The 21,547-nt window shown below is 48.8% G+C and overlaps 1 protein-coding gene across 1 annotated transcript in view; it reads left to right on the plus strand.

The window, feature by feature from the left end:
* The window catches only part of CACNA1H (calcium voltage-gated channel subunit alpha1 H), a 103,118-nt gene that overhangs the window by 41,358 nt on the left and 40,213 nt on the right, over positions 1-21,547 (plus strand). The window contains exons 9-13 of the mRNA XM_026053940.1: positions 13,246-13,397; positions 13,926-14,111; positions 14,759-14,876; positions 16,197-16,352; positions 21,027-21,117. Coding sequence (XP_025909725.1) covers positions 13,246-13,397; positions 13,926-14,111; positions 14,759-14,876; positions 16,197-16,352; positions 21,027-21,117 — 703 coding nt within the window. The remainder of the gene's footprint in view (positions 1-13,245; positions 13,398-13,925; positions 14,112-14,758; positions 14,877-16,196; positions 16,353-21,026; positions 21,118-21,547) is intronic.

The following is a 21,547-nucleotide window of genomic DNA, read 5'->3' on the forward strand; positions in this document are numbered from 1 at the left end:
CTGCAGCTGTCGCTCCTCTGAAAACATGCTCCAAAATGCAGGTTAACAAGTCTGGGCTCTCGGGAAACGGGTAGGACAGAGCAGCGTGCTCTGACAGGGCTCTGTGTCGTCACATGGGAGAGGGCAACGGAGCAGCATTTTCCAAGTTTCTCCAGTCCAGGGCTATTTATCATCAACTGAAGCAAATGCTTTCCTAATTCTGTGACCTGATTTAAAACTCTCAAAACCTCAAATCAAATTCTTCTTATCCATGCACGATAGGCACGGAAACTAGAGAATGAAGAGCCCAGGGGGCTGGTCTAATGGCTSAGGAATCAGGCTGGCACTGGGCATATGCTGCGGTCCCCGAGGCGGCCCGCGCCAGGAGGCGGGCAGTGCTCCGAGCCGGCTCTTTCTTGCCTGTTCGCTTAGATGTCCTGGTTCACCGATGTCCTGGTGATGTGGGGTGGAGGGAGAGCAGCTCAGCCTCCTCGCCGGGAGCCAGCGCCGCTTTTGCACTGCCGCCGAGCGCTTCCCTTCCTGTTTGCACGTGGTTTGAAGCTGCTCCTTGCTGATTGTAATAGCAACCTGGTTAAATAAGGGCCAACAGTTYGTTGGCCTGAAAGGAGTGCTGCATGCCGATTTTCTGCCCTTAACCCAGCTTCTAGCTAGGATCCCTACCTGCTTATGTGCAAAATTCCTTGCTTACCTGCAAACTCTTGTTTCACCTTRTTAACACTGACATAACCTCTCTTAGAAGCTGAGGTGTTTGCGGATCATTGTACTTGGGGTGTGTAGGCTAGTGTAGCCCCAAGCTCCTCTGCTTGCTTGTTTTTACAACCTGGCTCTGGAGCAGGGCACCCAGTGCTGCCTTCACATAGCCCAGCTCAGACCCTGGGCTCTGCTTAGTTGCTGTCTGACCCGGGTGGTCTGAGCCCAGCTCTCTCTTGCACCCTCACCTAGGGCAAATCTTGGGAATAAACTGTAAGGGAAAACACCTCAGGAAACTCGCAGCTGCGCTCGGCCGTCCAAAGGTTGCGGTGGCTTCGGCAGCCGGTGCGGGGCCGCGGTCACCAAGTGGTCGCTCATTGCCATGGAAACAATCGTCACCTTCTCCACCGCCAGCGTTTCAGCTAGTCCTGAGTTTAGCAAATAACTGTCTGAGATCCGCTGTGAACCCCCCGGACACGCGTTGGGACTCGGGAGTGATTTGGCTGCTTGCGGCGTGGCACAGCCGGGCTGGGAACGCGTCGGGAGCGTTTCCGCCGGGGCAGGCAGGCTTGCGAGCTCGGTTGCTCTCCCAAGCACTTGTTGTTTGCATGTGGCTATTTTAGCTTTGCCAGTCTATCAAATCTGCTGTGCTGGAGGTTGCATCCAAAGGTGGAGGCAGAGACACAAAGTGCTGCCCAGAGGAAAGCTCCAGCGTGGCGTGGAGGAGAGGTGCGGGTGAAACGGGCGGCAGGGGATGATCCCATCCTTGACCCAGCACTAGTCACCTGTCTGCTGCCCACCAGGAACTCAGCTCTGATGCCCAGGGCAGGCTTCCYTGAGGCTGGTGGGTTCTGGACTCCATCTACACTAGAAGAAACACCCAAATCAGGTGTTTTCCATGTCAAAATTGCTGGGAGATGACAACTAAGGGGCCATGTGCTGTGTCTGCTGTTCTCTGCCTCGCAGCTCCACTCGAGCTGACAGCAGCGCATAATTGCTGCGCTTTGCTAGGTGCAGCATCAGTGCTGATGATTTGAGAGGTGTTATTATTGTTGCTATTAGCAGTGTAATTAGTGTTAGCATGACAGTCCCCTTCGCTCAACGTGCCCAAGCTGAAATAAAGCAACAACCTCCCAAAGGGAACGCGTCGGCTCCTGCGGCCGGGCAGGGAGTCTCGGGTGCGGGCAGCCCTGCACCTTGCAGGGCCCTGCACGGCAGCCTCCTCGTGCTTCTGCCTTGCAATGGTTTTGATTAGTGCTTCTGCGGACAGTGCTGCTCTTAACTGCTATTTTGCTATTTTAGCAGTGATTTTATTTCATTATGTTAAACAGAACAATTAGAATTTTCTTTTTACTGAATCTTTTTCTTCCTGTGCCCACAGAAGCACAGCACACACCTGGGGCGTGCTTGGGGCTGAGGCACGGATCATGCAAAGTGAATGGGAAGTGCAATGAGAAGACACCTTCTTGTTTTTAAGTGTTGTTTTCTGGTTGTGTGTGTTCTTCCTCAATTGTTAGATGCAAATATTGCAAGGGAAACCCATTGCAAAGCCAGCCTAGTGGCCTACATTTTTCCATTRAATTTTGTTCCTTGCGATTTTTAAATTTCTTGTCCTAAATGGCCACATAGTGCTTACTCAGGAGCTAAAATGGGGCCTTGAACCCCCTTGGCTGTGGAAGAAACCTCTTGGTCGTGTTGCTCACCACTCCTGCTCCGATACAGGAGAAAGACCAGGACCCAACAGCCTGGCTTGGCCAGCGCCCGCTGTGGGCAGGTCCAAACAGTGCTTTATAACCAGCTCTTGTTGATCAGTGGATGGTTTCAGTTGTCACTTGGATGTGCTCGAGCAGCGTCGCCGTGTGGAGCTCAGCATCTGCAGGCAGGAGCAGCCGGCTGCCCGCGGCGCTGTGCTCCCAGRCCAGCAGTTGTGTGGGTTGTACCCATCTCTAGGCTTGCTTTGAGTGTGTTAGAGGAGGAGGAAGGACGGCTTTCCCCTGAATTCCTGCTGCCGCTGGCACCAAGCTGCGAGGAGCTGCCGCGCGCCGCACGGAGCTGCCTTTGCAGTTCATCATCTCCGCGCTGAGGAAGCTGCCGACTCCAAAGCTGCTCAGGAGAGTTTCTGGGAGCTGCAGGGAAACAATGTCAAAAACAAGTCTGTACCGGGTGTCCTCTTGTCTTGGAGGAGATTCTCCCAAGTCTGTTCTCCCCGCAGGATGTCCCTGCAAATTGAGCTTGATGAGTTTATGGAGAAAGTGACAATATGCAGCTGTCTGCAATAGCAGTGGCCCGAGGCCTAACAACCCACAAGCCCCTTTCCATCCAGTGTCACAAAAATGCCAGCAGGTAGGCTCACCTCAGCTGCTCCATCCCGCTCCAAAGCAGGATCAGCTCTTCTTACAGGCTCACAAGTGGTTTCAGGTGCTGTAAGACACCCCCAGAAGATGGGCATCCTTGGCCAATGGAAGTGTGTACATCCCAAGGGGAATCCCATGAAGAGCTGCCTGTGCCCAGATTTGTCAGGCACAGTCAGGACCATGTAACAGCCTGTGCAGTAGTTACAAAGCCAGGAGTTAGGAAGAGGTCTCAGSAGTCCTGACGTTTGGTGTCTCAGTGTAGAAACTTCCCTTGGTGGCCCAAGAACCAAGTCTGTCTCAGGCTCCCTAGCACACAGCACCCTGCTGTGCTGCAAGAAGCACCACCCAGTTGTCTCTTGCAATCTGCCCTACGTTTTTGTTTTCTTCTCTCTACCCCAAGATCCTTGAACCTCTTCAGAAAATCTCCCCTAATCATCTTCATCTCTCCTTCTCCCATTAAGTCCTCAGAGGTCAAATGTAGCGGATTGCTCAGACTTTCCTGGAGAATTATCCTCTCCTTGAACTTCTTTCCCCGTGCAGCCACTTTGTTGGGCTTAAAAGATGACTAAGGCAAGTCTTCTGTGAGCTGCAGACTAAACATTTCCCTGTATCCCTCTTGCCATCAGCAGCCCTCTCGTGCTTTCCTGACGTGCCTCATCTCCCAATACCAGCACATAACCCGCAATCACAAATGCACATTTTTCAAAGGGACTCTCTATAAAGGTCTGTTAGCAGGGGATGAGTAATGGCTTGACAAAATAGATTTAAGTGGCCCCTTCTGAATCATCTTGGCAGTAATAGAGAGTGTGTGTCCATTTTTTGATTAAATATTTCCAGTGCCATTAGCTTGGATGAAGTAAACAACTTCTATTGAGTTTGCCCGCTAATGACAACCCGAAGGCCTTTGATCTCTCTGTTATCAGAGAGCCACCCTGTTGCCTGGGTGTGGGGAAAGATCATGTAATCCTGGCTAAAGGTGCAGCCRGAGCAGTGAGAAAGTCTGGAAGCAGCTCTTGATTTTCTCATTCCTCCTGCTCCTGCTGCCTCTAATGAACACGGTCATGACTGGCACCCGTGACTGCAGAGCCCCTGCGCGCCGTGTGCGGCTGCAGGAGTCGAGGGCTGATTTTGCAGAGTTTTACTGGGGAACTTCCTTGCTGGGCTTCACTCTCTGCTCCTCTCTGGTTACAAAAGATCAGGCGTCCTGGCTCCTTTCCTATTGCATCGTATTAAAACCCCTAATTTACTCAGGGTATATTACATATATTGCTGTGTTTGYATGGCTAGTTGTGGGGCCAGGTATTTGCATGAATGTATGTGATTATGACTGCGAGGTTTTTTGCAGAGAAAATCTATCTTGATTTAACTTGCAGACCCTGAGCAGGGCCTCCGTGTTCCTTTGCCTCTCCAATGGGCTGTAGCAGCCGGCCGTGTTCTTCCTGGCTCTCATTTTATAACGAGTCTCCCAATACGTGGTGCTTTTCCTTAAACTCTTCAGCAGGGACCTTGTGACTCAGGATGCATTGAAAGGAAAAGGAAGTCTCTGGACTCTTCTGGGCTCTTCTGGGCTCTTCTTCTAGCTGATGGCTCAGAATGCAAGATCTATTCAGTCTAATTATTACAGAAAAAAAAGAAACACAAAAAAATTAAAGTATCCACGATGCATTATTTTCTTTTAAAAATGTATCCTCTGTTATTAACCATCAAAGCTGATTCTGGGTTTCAAATTGATTTTTCACCAGTTGGTGTTGACTTCAGTACAGGCAGTGGCCAACAAAAAAAGCCTTTGCAAGGAGCAAGACTCCTTGTATCCATTTTTTTTTATGGATATGGATAAGCAAACGAGATTGGATGTGAGTCACCACAGGCCTCGCAAAGAGCTGTCACAGATCTGCTGGCTCTTTGAAGGAGTCACCCAGCAGATGGACGGGAATGATTCAGTCCATGTAATTCCCTTGGCTTCTGGCCAGGCGCCCTTTGAGGAACGGAGCTCGTGTGGGGCGGGATGAAAGCTGCTCATGAGGAGAAACCAGCTCCTGTTTAACAGCTGCTAAATGGGAGAGGGAAGAGAAGGGATGAAGGAGCAGGGCTCCTTCCAGCCAACACCTGGATGCCGACCTCGCTGTGGTCCACACAGCGCGTGGGTGCTCCCAAACGGGGTGCCAGCCGTGCCACTGCTGCAAGCAAAGGGCTGGCCACCAAGCTCGCTCCAAACAGGCTCCTCGCCTGTGCCTGACACGGTGGGAATGATTCAGCCTTCCCTCCCCTCAGTATCTTTACGGTTTTCTCCTTTTTTTAGCCCATGAAGCCAATCTCAGTGCTTTAGTACCAGGGAGGTGATCAGTTCATGGAGCACGTGCTCAACATCTGCCCCAGGTGCACAGCTCCTGGTCTACTGCTGCAGGCCCCAGCCTTGGATGTTCTAGAGACATTGTTCCTTCCTCCCGAGACTTCTTGTTTAGTAAGCAAACCTTTTGGCCTTGTTCTAGGGGTTACTCTTATTTTAAGGCTTATTTTTTGAGCCATCTGTCAGACCCTGTGAGCCTCCATCAAGATGTAACGTGGCTGCTTGGCCTCCTTTTCAAGAATRGCAGCTTTGGTTTTGCTGCTGGTGAGAGCGTTTCGGATTCCTTGCCCAGGTCCATTCTTCCCGAGGGTTCGGAAGACAGCAAGCACACTAACCCAGCTTGACATTTGTGCCACTCGAAATGAGACTGTGCCTTGCTGAATGAAACTGAGAAATGGGGAGGCAACGCTGCAAAGCACAGATATGTCCTACCACGTGGGACCTCCTGCCTGGGAAGCTTCCCAAGGAAGCTGCGGACGGGAGCTGATCATCCCAGAAAACAAGCTCAYGGACTCGTAGCGCAAGAGGGAGACGTGGCAGCCAAGACTGCTTCTATAGAAAAGACCCCATCTCAAAAGTCAGCACCACATGGACTTGAAGGACTCACACAAAAGCCCAGAGCACATAGGAGTTTGGTTGCTGGTGCCTTGACTCTAACAGCATATTTTGTATGTCAGGAGATGCTTTTTCCTGGTGCCGGGTTCCCCGGAGCCCTGGTTGCAGCTCCGGGAGGGAGCCGCGYGTCTCCAGCGGCGCTCGTAGCCACTTGGGTCACTGCTTATTAGCAGTGACTTTCATGCCACCGAGCAGAGAGGTAAAAGCAATTCCACAGAGCATTAGGAGATCAAGGAGGTCAATTGAAAGTATGAAAAATTACCATCAGCTATCTTCAATTAAACTGTTATCGCTCCACATGAAGGAGCCCATTTAGAGGAGAGCATAAAACCTGAGAGTCGAAATGACTGAAAGGCTAAGTTCTCCGTTTTTAATTCCAAAGCCAAAGCAAGAACATTCATCAGCAGGCACAAGGAGAGGATGTCTTGCCTCTGCTTTGAAGCATACTTTGAATTAGGTCCTCTTAGAGAAAATTTAAAAAAAACTTTTCAAACTCAGAAAGTGCAAGTTCACTGAAGCTTTTGCAGAGACACTAGTGGCAACTGGACCCTCCTGGTGACAGATCTTGTGTCTGAGAGGACACAGAGCCTGACTCCCCAAAGTAAAGCACATGGCTCCTCAGAAGAGATCCTAAAGCAGCTCCGTGGCCGGGCAGTCACAAGGGTGCTGGGTCAAGGCCCTGTGCCCTTCCAAGGAATATCTTCCCCATGCACCCACGTGTGGTGGAAATCACCGCCTGAGGCATCTTTCCTATTAAGAGGAGTTGCCCTGCACCAGTCTATGGAGGTAATTCTGTGTTTTATGCTTTAGTCTAGATTGAATAAAATGCTTTGACATTTAAGACAGCAAGAATCCTGTGCTGTAGTCAATAAGCTACTTAAAAGTAGTTTACAAGGGAAAAAACTTCCAAGTGCAGAACTTCAAAGGCCCGCTTGCATTGTTTCTTGTATTTTTTACATCAATCTTAAATCTTAAAGATTCAAATGAAGAATGAAGTATGGAGAGGCAGAAAGAAGTCAAGACTTAAATTGCCTTGGGCATTTCTTTCTGTAGAAGTATCAGAATTATCAGGTTTGGTCTTTGACAGGCAAAAAAGGCTGGGGGAATAAAGGTCAAAATGCAGTTTTTACATTTGCTGGCTGTCTTTGGAGATGTCACTTTTATTCCCTGACAGCTCCCTGCCTTGGCTGGGAGCTTCTGGCTGTTCAAACTCCCTCGGAGAGGGTCTTTTTCAAAGCATTTGATGGATATTAGGACTAAATAAGTGTAAAGAAGAGYGGGCACACAGCTTGCAGAGTTTAAGGCAACCCTGGTCTCTGCTGTGGGCCTAGGTCTGCCCTGGTGAGATGCTGCAGTGTCCCTCCCTTCCCGTCCTTGTGCCAGGGGAGGCTCCACACACTGCTCAGTGACTCCTCGTGCAGGAGGCACCTTCAGCATCCTCACCCAGCCTGCGTTACCCTTTACCAGGGCCTGAAGATGCTCCCAAAGCACCTGAACATCCTTGCTCTCCAGGTGTGAAGGTCCCTGCTGGCCTGCAGTGATGGGACGCCAAGGACAGGAGTGAAGAGAAGGGGTTGGGGGTTAGAGATGGGCTAAACCCGCTCCCCCGATGGGCTAAACCCAGCAGTGCCAGGTGAGGCTTTTCCCAGCCCCTCATCCTGCCTTTGGAAGGCGCTCCCGCATCCCAGCTCACAGGCGGATGCTCGCTGCATCGCTAAGAGTTTGGTTGTAATATTAATATTGTACTCACATAACCACTGCATGTTCTACTCTTCTAGAAGTTGTTAAAGGAGTATTTTGTAATGCTGAGCCCTCTTTAGCAATTTCATTGATTTGCTCCCCTCCTGTGGCGCCAGTGCTTCAAGCCCATTTAAGCTATTTTCCACAATTTTTGAACAATATTTCATATTAAAAAATTCTAATCCCTCCCCAACCATCGCTTTAATCTGTCCCGGAGAACTGGCTTTCATCTTGCGATTGCTTCCACCGCGGCACGTAAAGGCAAAAAACCTAACATGGAGCCCGGTAATCCACCAGTTAAACAGATTAGTTGTGTAGCCGGCAGCACAGCACGAGCAGGGTCTAAGCTGGAGCAAAAGGCAGCCCAAGGAGAGCACCAGGGCTGCAGGGCTGGCACGGGGACACGCGGCACCTCCTTCCTGCGGCATCACGGTCACGGAGCCCTCGTTGCATCCCGGTGCTCCTGCTGCCTCGGGGAGCACTGAGGGAAACCTGGAACCATGAGGCTGGGCTGCAGAGAGGAGGAGATGCATCGGGGTTGTTATCAGGGGGCATGGGGTTCCTTAAGGTCTCTGCTTTTTGTCACTGATGATGCTGTGACCRGGCTGCAGGTGCCACCTGAGCAGGGACAGCACTTAGCAAAGCCCTCKGTGCAGCTGCACGGAAGCCTGGGCTGTGCCAGTAGGAAAGGGAAGTCCTTSAGCTCCCATCCTCACTCTGACCATGGCTCATCAGGTGAATTGCATCTTAATTAGATCCTACCCCAAATTAGGTTTCTTTTAAATAGGGTAGAGGAGGCTCTTYCTGCCCTTTTACCATAGATCAGACACAGAGCTGGAGCTGTTCCTGCAGCTCCTGGGGAAAGGGGCTCATGTTTGGGAGGAGACTGTGCGTGGATGTCCTGTATGGAAGACTGTGCAGCTCAACCTGTTCTCCTGGTGTTTCCCTGCACTGAGTTGTTCCTGTGTCTTTGCTGGGAAGTGTCAGGTGCTGCTGGACAGCCCCTCTGCTAGACCTTGCAGAGCTTGCAGATGCCTTTGCTTCCTGTGGCAATGCCTAAAAAGAAAGGTGGGTGACGCCGAGGGGACGTGCCAGCCTTGCGCCAGTTGATGCGGTTTGGGTTTGTTGCTCCAAGGGTAACCTTGGATTAAATAAGGATTGTCCCAGAGCAAAACACCCAGTAACAGTTCTTTAGGTCTCCTTCCTGCTCAGAGTCCCTGCAGACTGATCTTAAAATATAAACCAGAAAAGTCATCATAAACAAGTGCTCAAAATCCCATTGACAGCTTTAGGCCTAGGACTAGGAGGAGAAAATAAAAAATAACACAAGTGCAAAGGATGTTTATGAGACTAAATGTTCTGAATTTGTTTACCACTCCTCTGCATCTCTGCCAGCCTCAGCTCCCCCTGCTCAGGAGGAGTCGAATGGCTGCTTTGGGCTCGGCTTGTTTCAAAGCCAAGCGCATCCTTTAATCCAGGCAATTCCTGCCCTTCCAGGTCCTTGCCCCTCATTCAGTGAGAGGCACCGGGTGTCTGACGGCCCCTTTGCCTCTGCGAGGGGGACTTGGTGATTTATGCTGCAAGTCGGAGCACGAAGGTGCCCCAGCCAAGGCCGGGTGCCATCCTGCTGGGGACTGAGCATAAAGCTATGGAAAAGGCCGTGGTGGAGGTGGCAGCTGGGAGGGACCAGGTGGGAGACAAAAAAGAGCAGAGACACAAAGAGATGAGGTGGCTTGCTTGAAGAAATCCAGTGATTCAGCCACACAAAGGGCTGCAAGGTCCCACTCCCATTCTCCATCCTCTGCTTGTAAAGGCTGCCAATAACGTGGCCATTATGGGTTTCTTTTTTATTGAATCTCTCTGTGCGTTTTGATTCCAGGAAGGCTCTGGGGCAGCACTAGCTCTGTCTTGCTGAAACCAGAAGTATCAGATTCTCAGAAAGGGACTCGTCATCCAAGGTTTTCAGACCCAAACTATTTAGAAAAGGATTTTTTGTCTGTTTATCTGAACTCAGAATGAACTGCTGAACATTTGAGGGKTTTTTTTCCCTCCTAATAAAAACATGGTTTTGAATCACTGAAATATTCCGCAGCAGAAATATGGCCTTCAAAGTGAGCAGAGGTGCTTGTGCTTTCCCGAGACATGTTTTCCCTGCAGTCAAGGCTAAATGTCCTCTGAGCTCATAGCCAAGGATGCTGAAATCCTGAAGCTGATCCCATGCAGTTTCTGCCCTTTTCTTGACTGATGAGAAATTGCCGTCTCTCCTGCACCAAAGTAGGAGCATTTGCTGGAATCTCCCATCTTCCAAGTTTGTATCCAGGTGTGAATCCTTCTGCACGTGCTGCCTGGGGTGGTGGAGCAGTTACCTTCTTTCTGGGGTCATTTTTGCTGCCTGTCCCCTGGGATGGTGGTTCCCATTCCGTCTTCTGCAGGTGACTCTGTGGACTCTTCGCCCAATGACAGTGTTGCCCGCTGCCCACCATCCCAGCACTGCCTCTCGGCAAGCTTTCCTGCCTGTTTCATGGTCTCCTGCAATGCCACCTGCTTGACGGCGGTCAAGATTTGGCGTCTTCTGCCCCATAAGTCTGAACCAGAGTCGAGACCAGACATCACAGCGGCAGCAGATGGAGATACCCAAAGCAGACCCGTTCTCACGGGGCTTTGCAAGAGGAGCTTGTCACTCGTGTGCAGTTTCAAGCCCTAAGGGGGAGAAACAGTTTCCTTGTCTTGGTTCCTAAGGTTTACAAAAGCAAACAAACAAAAAAAAAACCCTCCCTCATTTGTCAGGAGGGAAAAATTACCACTTTGGAAGTACTCTGCGTTGTTCTGATACCAGCATCTGGTCTGTTAACTTTTCTTTGCTGCAAAGGAAGTTGCATTTCTCAACACAACCTCATCTCAAGTGAAAAACCTGAAGTTTCCTTTTCTGAGAAGGTCAAAACAAGACATCACAGCAATTTTAAAGCTTTGTTGCAACTTCATTTTCTTCCAGCCAACAAGTCTGATGAAAATAATCCTTGCCATGAAAAATTTTGTTTTCAGCAAATCAATGTTTTGTTTTTCCCAGAGATAAGGGCTCCTGGAAAAATTCCTACTCGGAGTTGGCTTGAATTTGAACATGACAACAGTGTCTCCTAGTGGCTGCTTCCAGAGGGATGGTTGACTCCATCTTGGCGTTCACGCATCTCATCCTGGACCTTGCTCTTGGATCTTTGCTCAGCCCGGAGTGCGGGAAGCGGGGAGTGAATCGTGCTCTGAGCAACGGACCATTTCCTAAGCCATGCGAATCTGTGGCAGGCTGTTTTCTGGGCTCCCGCTGGTGCTGAAAGAAGGTGATGGCATTTGAAGGTGGCATCGCTGGATTCCAGCCTCGTCTGCTGTTTGGCTCCGATAACCCGAGCGCTCCCACGAGCAGCCTGGCCGGCCCGGGTCTGTCTGCGGCGCTGCAGCATTGGAGTCCGAGCGCCCCTCGTTACCCAGCCCTCGTCACCAAATTAGCTCTGTCTCGCACCCACTATGAGCAGGAAATGACGATGGTCTCGTCCAAGGTGCAGCCTTGCAGCTCTGGCTGCTGGATCTGCCACTCGTTGGAAGCCTTGGTGAACCTYGTCAGTGCCAACTTGTCCTCTGCCCTCCCTCTTCCTCGGTCTCTCTCTCCGCAGAGGTCACTGCAGCTTTTCCTGCTTTCTCTGACGAAGCAGAGCTCCTGATCCTGGAGAGAAAGCAATAAGGACTCCAAAGTATCCAAGGGAATTGGCACATCAGTTCAGGCGTCCGTATTGGCAGTTAACTGGTTGCGAGCCCAAGTGTTCAACAGACCACAAAAATCACCGTGCTGGCTTAGAAAGCAGGGGATTTTAGTGAACAGCAACTTGCACATCCTCCTCGCTTGCCTGAAGATGTTTGTAGCTTGTCAAGCACAGGCTTTCYGGCCTGGATGCTGGCTTTTGTGGTAATGATTCCCAAGTTTGTCATGTCAAATTCCCATGGTTCCAGCTTTAGGGATTTTAAGAAGATCACCTGCTATCCTGCTTTTCGTGACAACTCTGTGCCTTTTTGGTGGTATGTGCAGCAGCAGCCGGAGCTCGTGGAGGCCGCTGTGCGTCGCAGGGCACTGCAGACATGAGGGGCACGTTGCCCGTGTCCCTGGCACACACGTTGCTGCCCGGCTCATGCTGCAGCCTCCTGCTCGTGGCAGGGCCGTCCAGCCCCAGGCTGGGCTGGCACCTGCAGCGGCGGGCACGCAGGAATTCAGCAATTCTGCTTCTTGGCCAGGCTGCTCTTGCACAGCCTGAGCGTGCCAGCCACGCGCTGCTCGGCCCTGCACCACGTCCTTCCCTCCCGGCCTGGGGGCAGCAGAGCTGGGGGCTGTTACACAGATCTGGGGGACCCCTTTGTGCTATTTTGGTGCCATCAGAGGAGGGAACAGGGGATGAGTGCTGATTTGCAGCAAGCAGAATGTGCAGGACCTGTCCAACCACCCTGGTAGAGCCTGGAGAGCCACAGCCGGCACAGTCTTTCTCCTGATGTCCATTAGTAATTAGTGTGTATGGATTATAATTGCAAGGACTCGGGCTCTCGCTGCTCTCTCTCCCGGATAAATGGCTGAGCAGAGGAGTCTGTTGCATGAAGCAATTTAGCCTATAAATGATGGCTCGTTAGTGGCCCACAGACTGTCCCTGTGGATAGGGGGGATGTTCCAGCCTTTCCAGGCTCCAGGTTAGCTCCTTGCGCCTCTGCCCCAATTGCCAGGTTCGAGTGGTTCGAGTTAAAGCTGCTTGTGCCCTGGGCGGGCTGTGCTCCRGAGCCTCGGCTGCTGCAACAGCCACCAACTATTAACACCGTGTCTAATGACAGATGGAGAGTAAAGGAAGCTATTACCAGTTGGGAGATGAGTCAGATATGAAAATAACACCTTTTTCTAGACAGTATTATTACACCAAGAAAATGAAAGGACTCGTTTTCTTTTGCAAGGGAATGGGCCTTGAGCATTAGAGTCGCTCATGGCAGAGCCTGGTGCCCTTTGCAGGAGTAGCTCCAGCAAGCGGAGAAACCCAAGGTCACCCCTTGTATTTGTCACTGGGGCACCGTGTTCTGGCTGTGAACCAGCCGGCCAGGGTGCTGGACAGACAGAAGCTCCTGCCTTTCCCAGGAAAGGAGCACCTAAGGCTATACATACGTGTATAAATATGTATATATATACTGTCTTGCTAAAGTGCACGAGAGCTCTCCTTTGTTTTAACATCTGTGTGTCGGGCTGACGTTGTTCTGCAGCCGCTCCAGAAATGGGATCCCATGTTTCCATTTAAATGCACAGTGGCTGCAAAGCTTTTGCTAGTCTGCTGTTCCCCTTGGACTTTTATCTCTTCTTTGGGAGAAATACAGGAAAATGCAACTTTTGTGCATCGTTAGCACAAATCCCACAGCGGGAGGATTATGCTACTGCATGGCCGTTTGCTCTGTGTATCTGTTTGACTATTTTGCTTTTTTGTCTTGTAGCCAGATGAGTTGACCAATGCCCTGGAGATCAGTAACATTGTCTTCACCAGCATGTTCGCCCTGGAGATGCTCCTCAAGCTCCTTGCGTTTGGCCTCTTTGGCTACATCAAGAACCCCTACAACATCTTCGATGGGATTATTGTTGTCATCAGGTCCCCGCTGGTTCCTTCTCCATTGTGGTTTTTCTGTTGAGGGCCTGGACCATTTGGGGAGTGGGACAGGGGACTAAGAATGACCTGGCATGTGTTAACACGGGGTTTGCTGGGTGTGATGGGCTATAATTATGCTGGCCTTTAGGATTCCTATCTTTAGAAGGGCCATCCAAAGTAAATGGACCTGACAGATGGAGAAAAGGTCTATTTATGCCCCACATCTGGCACCGTGGTGAATTTTCCACTGAAGTTCACGATGGCTGGTCCTGGGAAARTGTGAGTGTCCGTATCCCAGCAGCTGCCCTCCCACCCCTGAAGTGACCCACAGCTTGGAGCAGAGCAGGACAAGCAGTAGGGCAAAAGAGGTTCAGGTGTGTCCCCTTTGAAGGGAACACTGAATCCCAGACCAACCTGGGCATGGCAGAGCATGCATGGGAGAAGCTAGTACTGTTTGTGAAGCCTGTAGGAAACCAGTAGCRGTATAGCACTGCTGTTGTACCATCTCATAGTGTCCTTGTGTTCCTGCAGTGTCTGGGAGATCATCGGCCAGTCGGATGGAGGCCTCTCTGTGCTGCGAACCTTTCGGCTGCTCAGGGTGCTGAAGCTGGTGCGCTTCATGCCTGCTCTCCGTCGCCAGCTGGTGGTCCTCATGAAGACTATGGACAACGTGGCCACTTTCTGCATGTTGCTCATGCTCTTCATCTTTATCTTCAGGTACCAGGCTGTAGGTCTTCTTTGATTAATCGTTCAGCTCGCTTGAGTGGTACAGAGATTAGGATGACAATGGAGCCCGTTTGCTGGCTGCCTGCGTGACAGCAGTGCTCACAGTAGACTGACAGGCAGACTTTCAACAGACCGTTTTCCTCTTTGCAGTCTCAGTTTTTCATGCAATACTGTAATTCTGCAGCTGAACAAAGAATGCAAGCAGGCAACAGTCAAACAACTGTCATGGCCTTCCTGGAAGGCTCATTGAGCTCTGTCTCGGGGAGCTGTCAGCAACTGGATTCTTCCAGCTTCATATTTGAGAGGGAGGTCATACAGATGCCAAAGCTTTTGTCTGTTTGATCCTGTGATGCTCCTCAAGATCCTGTTCCTGGAAACGAGGTTGATCAGGCAGCTGACAGTGTGATTTATCATTTTCTAGACAATTGAGATTCTTGATTTGACTTTGATGTAGATAATTATAGAAGCATGGCACAGAATAACCAAATGGCAAGAGCCCATCTTTCTGGGAGATATCACTGGCATACGAAGTGCTCCAAAAAGAATGTTCCCCTGAAAAAGTACTGTAGTGGTCCTTACAACCATGTTTCACACAGTAATGTCTTTCTTCCATCTCCCTTTTTTTCCCCCCCCTCTAGCATTCTCGGCATGCATCTTTTTGGATGCAAGTTCAGCCTAAAAACTGATACAGGAGACACAGTTCCAGACAGAAAGAATTTTGATTCCTTGCTTTGGGCCATTGTGACAGTCTTCCAGGTAAGCTCTGAGTCCTCCCAGARGTTTTAATATAAACCAGGTAAACGAGTTATTTTGCTTTTCAAAAAAAAAAAAAAGTGGGAAATTCTGTGTGTGAAAATTGTTTCTCCTTTGCAGACAAGGTCTGTTATGTCCTTGCAATTACTGGTATGTTCCACAATGAATTAATAACTGTATTTCCAGGACATTCTCAGCATAAAGATTAGTCTTTTCTATTTAATGGTTCTCTCCTTACAGCCAAGGTCCAGCAAGTGGAACACAATGTAGGCAACATTAATCTAGATTTGTAAGTGCAGAGTAGGTGCTCACTGTGGTAGCATGCAAGATGCAAACCAGTCCAGGATCTTCACTGAGAAGATTAAGTCTCTTGCAAAGTTTTTCTTCATGTAAAGACAAACTTAATTTTCAGCAAGGAGAAATCAGCATGAGTCTCAYAGGTTCATATTTTTCTACTTATCCTGTATAAAATTAATACAGAAGTCTGCATTTAACAGTCCTATGGGCAAATAGAGCTGGCATGGTACACAAGGGCTTGGCCCTACATGCTGTGTCATGTAAGTGACATGTCTCAGTGAAGCAGACTGTGCTCCCSGCCCCAAAATCACCTTGTGGACAGGGGAGGAGGGGAAATTAGAGGCCGTGTTCATTTTAAACCTGGATGCATAAACCTGGATGAGTGTGTCATCTGTTTTTCTTGTGCCTTGGGCTTTTCCGAGCTCCAGGATGGCTAAGAGAAAGTGAATCCCTGTCTCTTGGGCAAGGCCTTGCAAAGAGGTACTGTTTTTGCCCAGCTTATCAATATTTTTACCACTTAGCTAMCATTTTTTCTTCCCTGAGTTTCTTGAGCCAGCAGGTGTCATTTACCATGTCAGATACCATGCTCCCTACCCTTTTGCTCAGCTGCAGATAACTTATAAAGGGCGAGAGGAAAAAACAGCTCCAAAAGGAGACAACACCTGTGGCCCCAGGCCTTTTATCTCCTGATGTTATCAAAAGAGACAACACACACAGCCAACTGTGGGACTCAAACTAGTGCAGCCTTCATGTTACCACAGCTGGTATCTCAGAAAGTCATCCAGCTGGGCAGCAGTGTGCTAGGTGCTCCTGCAGACAGCGCAGAGTTGGCTGGGAGAGATCTCACATGCAGAGATCTAACTAAAAAATATTTTGCTATCTCATCGAATGAGACCCACTAATGGTTACCCTCAGAAAAAGGTCAAGAGGAGAGGCAGAAACGGCTGAGTCAGTGAGTATTTGTGTGCAGCTGCTGTCTGTGAGAGGAGTGCAATAATCAGAGCATCTCTCTCCAACTCTCTGCAGATCCTCACTCAAGAGGACTGGAATGTGGTCCTCTACAATGGGATGGCCTCCACGTCCTCCTGGGCAGCKCTCTACTTCGTGGCCCTGATGACCTTCGGCAATTACGTGCTCTTCAACCTTCTCGTTGCCATTCTGGTAGAAGGCTTCCAAGCAGAGGTAAGAGGTCTGAACAGAGGGAGGGAGAAAACTAAGAACCATGTGTAAGCATCAGTAGGGATTAGTCTGTATCAGTACAAACTTCAGATGATGCAGACAGCCTGGAATTTAACCTGAAGCGGGTACAGGTGAGCTGGGCTGGGCAGAGCATGCAAGGTTCCCTCCTTGCAACTAAGACTCACTAGACTAGGCATGGACTAGGGAGATAACCATTTGGTTGACCTGTTACTAAGCTGCTTGTTGTGACCATGAGAAAATTATTTAGGACAGATTTGACTTGCCTAAGTTCCTTCTTTGTCCTATATTTTGGGTTTCTTTATGGTGAACCTCAGGTTTTTGATGTGGCTGACCAAAGGCAGTCASAAGGACCAGGCAGGATGTAGACAGGCTGAATTGAGGCTATTTCTTGTGACTGTCCCCTATATGTAATCTGAGGCTAGTTGCACAGCTGCTAGAAAAGCAATGTTTCAAGGTTGCAAACATTAAATATTGAGATACTTGGGGTGATGTGGAACAAATAAATGCTAATCCTTACCTACACTGAAAATGATGTCTGTGTCAGGTCAATGAGCAGGGTATTTGCTAAAGTGCACGCATCTCATCTCACAGGGAGAGGATTAGAGAAATGATGCTATTTCTCAGGCAACAGTGATATCCGATGTCCTGATCTGAACTGAGCAGGAAGCTCAGCAGCTGTGCAGGAGATCATGTACCGTGGGATCACAAGAAGCACACTGCCCTGGTGCAAACGGTGCCTTGCAGCCCCCTGAGCTCCCATTCCCTTGGCAAATTCATTGGATTCATTTTCGACATCCCGAGGGAGTGAAGGACCTTATCCTCCGCCCTGTCCTCTTCTCCATCATCCTTTCAGATCAGAGCAAATCCACCTGGGAACGATTTTAAATGAGAACAGTGATCTTGTTTCATCTGTAAACATAAGGATGTGTATGCATGTATGTGTTTTCAGAAAAGGAGAACTGTTTCAAAACCTTAGGACAAATGGGAATGATGTTGAGAATTACATAAAATCATCCAGTCCCAATTCAAGCTAAGAATAATGATATTGAAAAGGCTTGCAGCACACTTTGGGAGTTTTTAATTATTACTTTTTTATTTGTGCAACATGCAAGAAGAGAAAGTTAACTTAGTGCTGAACGACACAGAAAGTCAGAAAGAAAATGAGAAAGTTTCAGTTTTCACCGYCTTAGCTCCCAAGGGGAATAAGAGAATGAAACTCCTCATTTTTTTTAACTTTTCATTTTTTCTCCAGAAATGGCATCATGTTTGTATTTGTTGTGTTTATATCACACTTAGGCACACTGTCACTGACCATGGAATGTAATTGAAATATTCATGGACCAACAATTCCCTTCTCTCAATCCAGCACCGTCGCATTTATGTCCTTCAAGGATTCATTATTAAAACATCCCTCCCAGCTTCCTCCTAGCACTAGCAGAGGAAAATTAATTGAAACAACAGGAGCCAAGCCCTAGTTTGGAAAAAAACAGCCCTGTTCTACATTGCTCAGGGCTATTTCATGGATGCTGAGGGTGGCGGATCCTATTTGCACACAAAGAAAGGACCCAAACAGTCCAGCTCAGTGCTTGCAGAAGACAGCTCTGTATTAGTGAGCATCCTGATGGCTTGTGCAGAATGGGCCAGGCTCTGAAGATCCAGCACATCTCACTAAGAATAGCTAGAGGTCGTTTTTCAAGAGCAAGCCTGTACACTGTGTATCAGTGCCTTGAGTTGCACTGTTCATTTCTGAACTCATGAAGCCTTTTGTGTCACAAGTCTCTGCATCCTCTGGTTCTGCTCAGCATCTACAGCCCCTTCACCATGTTCCTGTGCTACTGAAACCTGTTGCAAAAACAGACATTTTAGCCACTGTTTTTGAAAGAGCAAAGCCATCATCATCAGCCTGCATTAATTGCTTTCTTCCAGTCTAAAGGGTTTTCCCCTAGGAGAGTTGCCAGGTGTATTTGAAGCATCTGTGCTGGACCTCAGTCCTGCTAGAAAATGATCTGCACAGGTTGTAGCAGACAAATGTCTGTGGTAAAGTAATAGATTTTCCTGAATTGAGTGGAGAAGCAGCCAATACAGCTGGCCGTGTGGCAAGCCAAAGAGGGAACTTTTCAGTGATCAGACATATGTCTGAGATCCTCAAACTCAACCCAACAGGAAAGCTGGCTGGGAAAAGAGGACATGTCAGGGAAACCCAAACGAGTGATAACCGACGTGTGTGACCCGAATACCTGGAAATGCTCCCCTTCCTGCTGATGCTGGTACAAACCACTGCTGATGCTCCAACCAAGGAGAAGGCATTTGGGAATCCTGAGGACTTTTGTTCACCCCCGACCCTATGGAAGCACGGAGGCTTCTTTTTTAGCTTGAATACTCTTGCCTTTCAACACAGAGCCCTTGCGCAGTCTCCTGCTGCTGCTACACATGCAGCCCCAACACCCCACATGCATCCTTGGTCATCACTCGCTCTGAGAGAGACGTTTTCTTTGCTCCACAGCCCGACAGGCTGCAGGTACCTTTGTACCCCCTTCCTTGCTGCCCTCTGGGAGTTGGATCATGTGCTGATGTGATGCCAGAAAACAGGAGCCTGGCRCACTATCCTCTGAGTACCTGATTGCAGACCCAGGCGTAATGGTTCCTTTCAGAGCTGTTACAAACCATGATTTAAATACGGAGCAGTTTTCAAAGCTTGTATTATTCATTCAGTGCTGCCTCAGAAAAGGCCAGCAGCCACAGGCATGACATTTGCAGGGCACATTTTGCTCTCCACTTCCATTTATTATAAATCTTGACATTAAGCCTGCGGGCTTGTCAGATGTCTCATAGTGAGGTATCAGCCATGCTGCAGAAAACCCTTTTCAGGGCTGTATTTCAGCTGCAAGGACTTGAATCAAGTCTTGTGCTTACAAATGAATAGCTTAGCTCTAGTGGTAAACCAAAGATTGTTAAAGTCTCCTTGGACAAGTCAGAAGAGGAAATATGGGTAGAGCTGGGACTTCTTTTCTTTTGTCATCACTAGTTCTGCCAGCAGACGTTGGGAAGGTGTCAAGTTCATGTTTTGATCTCCTTAGTCTTGTCCTCATTCAGAGTGACTCTCCAAGCACTTGTGGAAGATGCTGATGTGCAGTTCTGCTCCCTTTGCTCAAGTCTGTCCTGCACTYGGGTGGGGAGTGAGTGCAGGCCCAGCTGGGCAGCTGAGGGGTATGTGCTAGAGCCCTGGACCTTCAGCAGTGTTTCAGCAAGAACACAGGAGAACATTGTGCTGTGAATCACAGAAAGATCTCAGCTTCGTCTCTGCTTCAACTTGTCCTTGAAGCAAACTTGACAGCAGTATAACCTAGAAGAGAATGGCTATAACTGGCCACAAAGAACATGTTTAGTACAGATTATTCCTCATTTAYTCTTAGGACAACAAGCAGCCTGACTTCGGACAGGACCATAGTGATGTATTTGTAATCAACTTTATTATTCCCATTGTCGTTTTGACATCTGCTCYAGAGCTGCTCTGGAAAAGCAGACAAACCTTCCAAAACCATGCAACTCAGTCAGCTACTCTGTGCTGTTACTCCTGCTCTAAAGCAGAGAAGATGAATAGGGAAACTTAAGCCTTTCAGTCATCCTGTCTCTTTGGCTGCACCAGTTAGCAGTACATCACAGGTGAAATTAAGCTCRCTGCTGCTTTAGCATCATGTCTCTAGGAGCCGTGGTGATTTGTTCAGGCACCCGTTAAAGCAGTGTGCTCCTTTGCCAGGATCAGCTGCTTTAATCCAACCGTTTGGTACCAGTTTGCRCAGCTTTTCTGCAGTCTTGATGGATCAAGCTAGAGTCCTTCTGAGAGTCTATTGGATTCCTTCCCTTCCACTGACTCCACGGCAGAGGAGAACCCCACACAAGCTCTTCTGCTCAGCGCTCATCTATTATTTAGCTGTATATCTTGGTAGCAGAGGCAGATATGTATGAAAGGGGGAAAAAAGCCACAGGAAGCACTTAAACAGGTGTCCAGGGGCTCTTGGCTCTTCTCTGTCTGAGAACGATGGTGCATGGCCAGGCAAGCTGGACCTGCTGCTCTTCTGCCTCAGCTTCCAYGCTGCCAATAGGTTTCCCAGTGCAGTCTCAGTTAGCAGCCAGCATGAGGGAAGCAGATCAAGGCTGGGTTTTCAGATCTATGGCAAATTTACGGGACTGTCAAGTAAAAGAGAAAAACCCTGCAATGTCCTTTGACATTAAAACCTAAGTGCTTTCAGCTGGGAGCGTGGAGAGAACAAATATGGRACCCGGCAATGCCAATTTTTCTTAGTCACTTCTCTGATTACAGCYGCGCTTTCGCGTTCTCCCCTGGGACGCGCTGTTCAGTGAGGCTGGACACAGCGTAGGAAACGCAATGACATTGCAGGAGCAGTGTTCACAATCACAGCATCATCCTTTCTGTCCAAGGAAGAAAACAAATCAAAACAGGGAAGAGGGAYGTGCCCGGGGTCATTCCCTAGGGCAGTGTCAAGGGAATTTGGCATTCTGCCCTGCTGCTGCTTGAAGCTGTGCTCTGGCCAAGAGGAGCTGAAGGATCTCTTAAGCTTCTGGCTAATCCAAATGGCCTCTGTGCTAAACTTTGATTGCAATAAAACCTTTTAATTATCCCTCACCTTTCTACAGGGTGATGCCAATAAGTCAGACACAGATGAGGACAAGACATCTGCCAACTTTGATGATGATTTTGAGAAGTTGAAAGATCTCCGAGCAACAGGTAGGATTTTGCTTCTGTTTTTCTCCTATGAATTAGAGCTGTGCTACAGCCCTGCTTCTGCACTCATCTTTTCCACAAAATTTATGGAAGAAAGGGGAAGATATTTTCATGTTAGCCAAGTTATTTGGAAATTAATCTGATAGCTAGGTTAGTAGGGAAGCTATGCAGAAGTGTTCAGAAGGCTTTAAAAAAGCCTTGAGAGTTGATAGTTCCTTCAAGCAGATACTTTTCCAGTTTTAAACTGTGCAAGGATATTTAGTTAGGTCTCATGTTTTCTTCCCCATCACAGAACGGTTCACTGGCAGCAATATTTATAAGCTACTTCTGAGCAGCTTTTCAAATCAATCAYGTTCTCATCTCTTCTTTAGTTTCCCACACAAATGCATCTGAGTAGGCTTATTTGGTAGAAATGTTGTTGTTTATTTGTGTT

This window comes from Nothoprocta perdicaria, unplaced genomic scaffold (assembly GCF_003342845.1).
Source record: "Nothoprocta perdicaria isolate Ctin4 unplaced genomic scaffold, notPer1 scaffold_12, whole genome shotgun sequence".
NCBI lineage: Eukaryota > Metazoa > Chordata > Aves > Tinamiformes > Tinamidae > Nothoprocta > Nothoprocta perdicaria.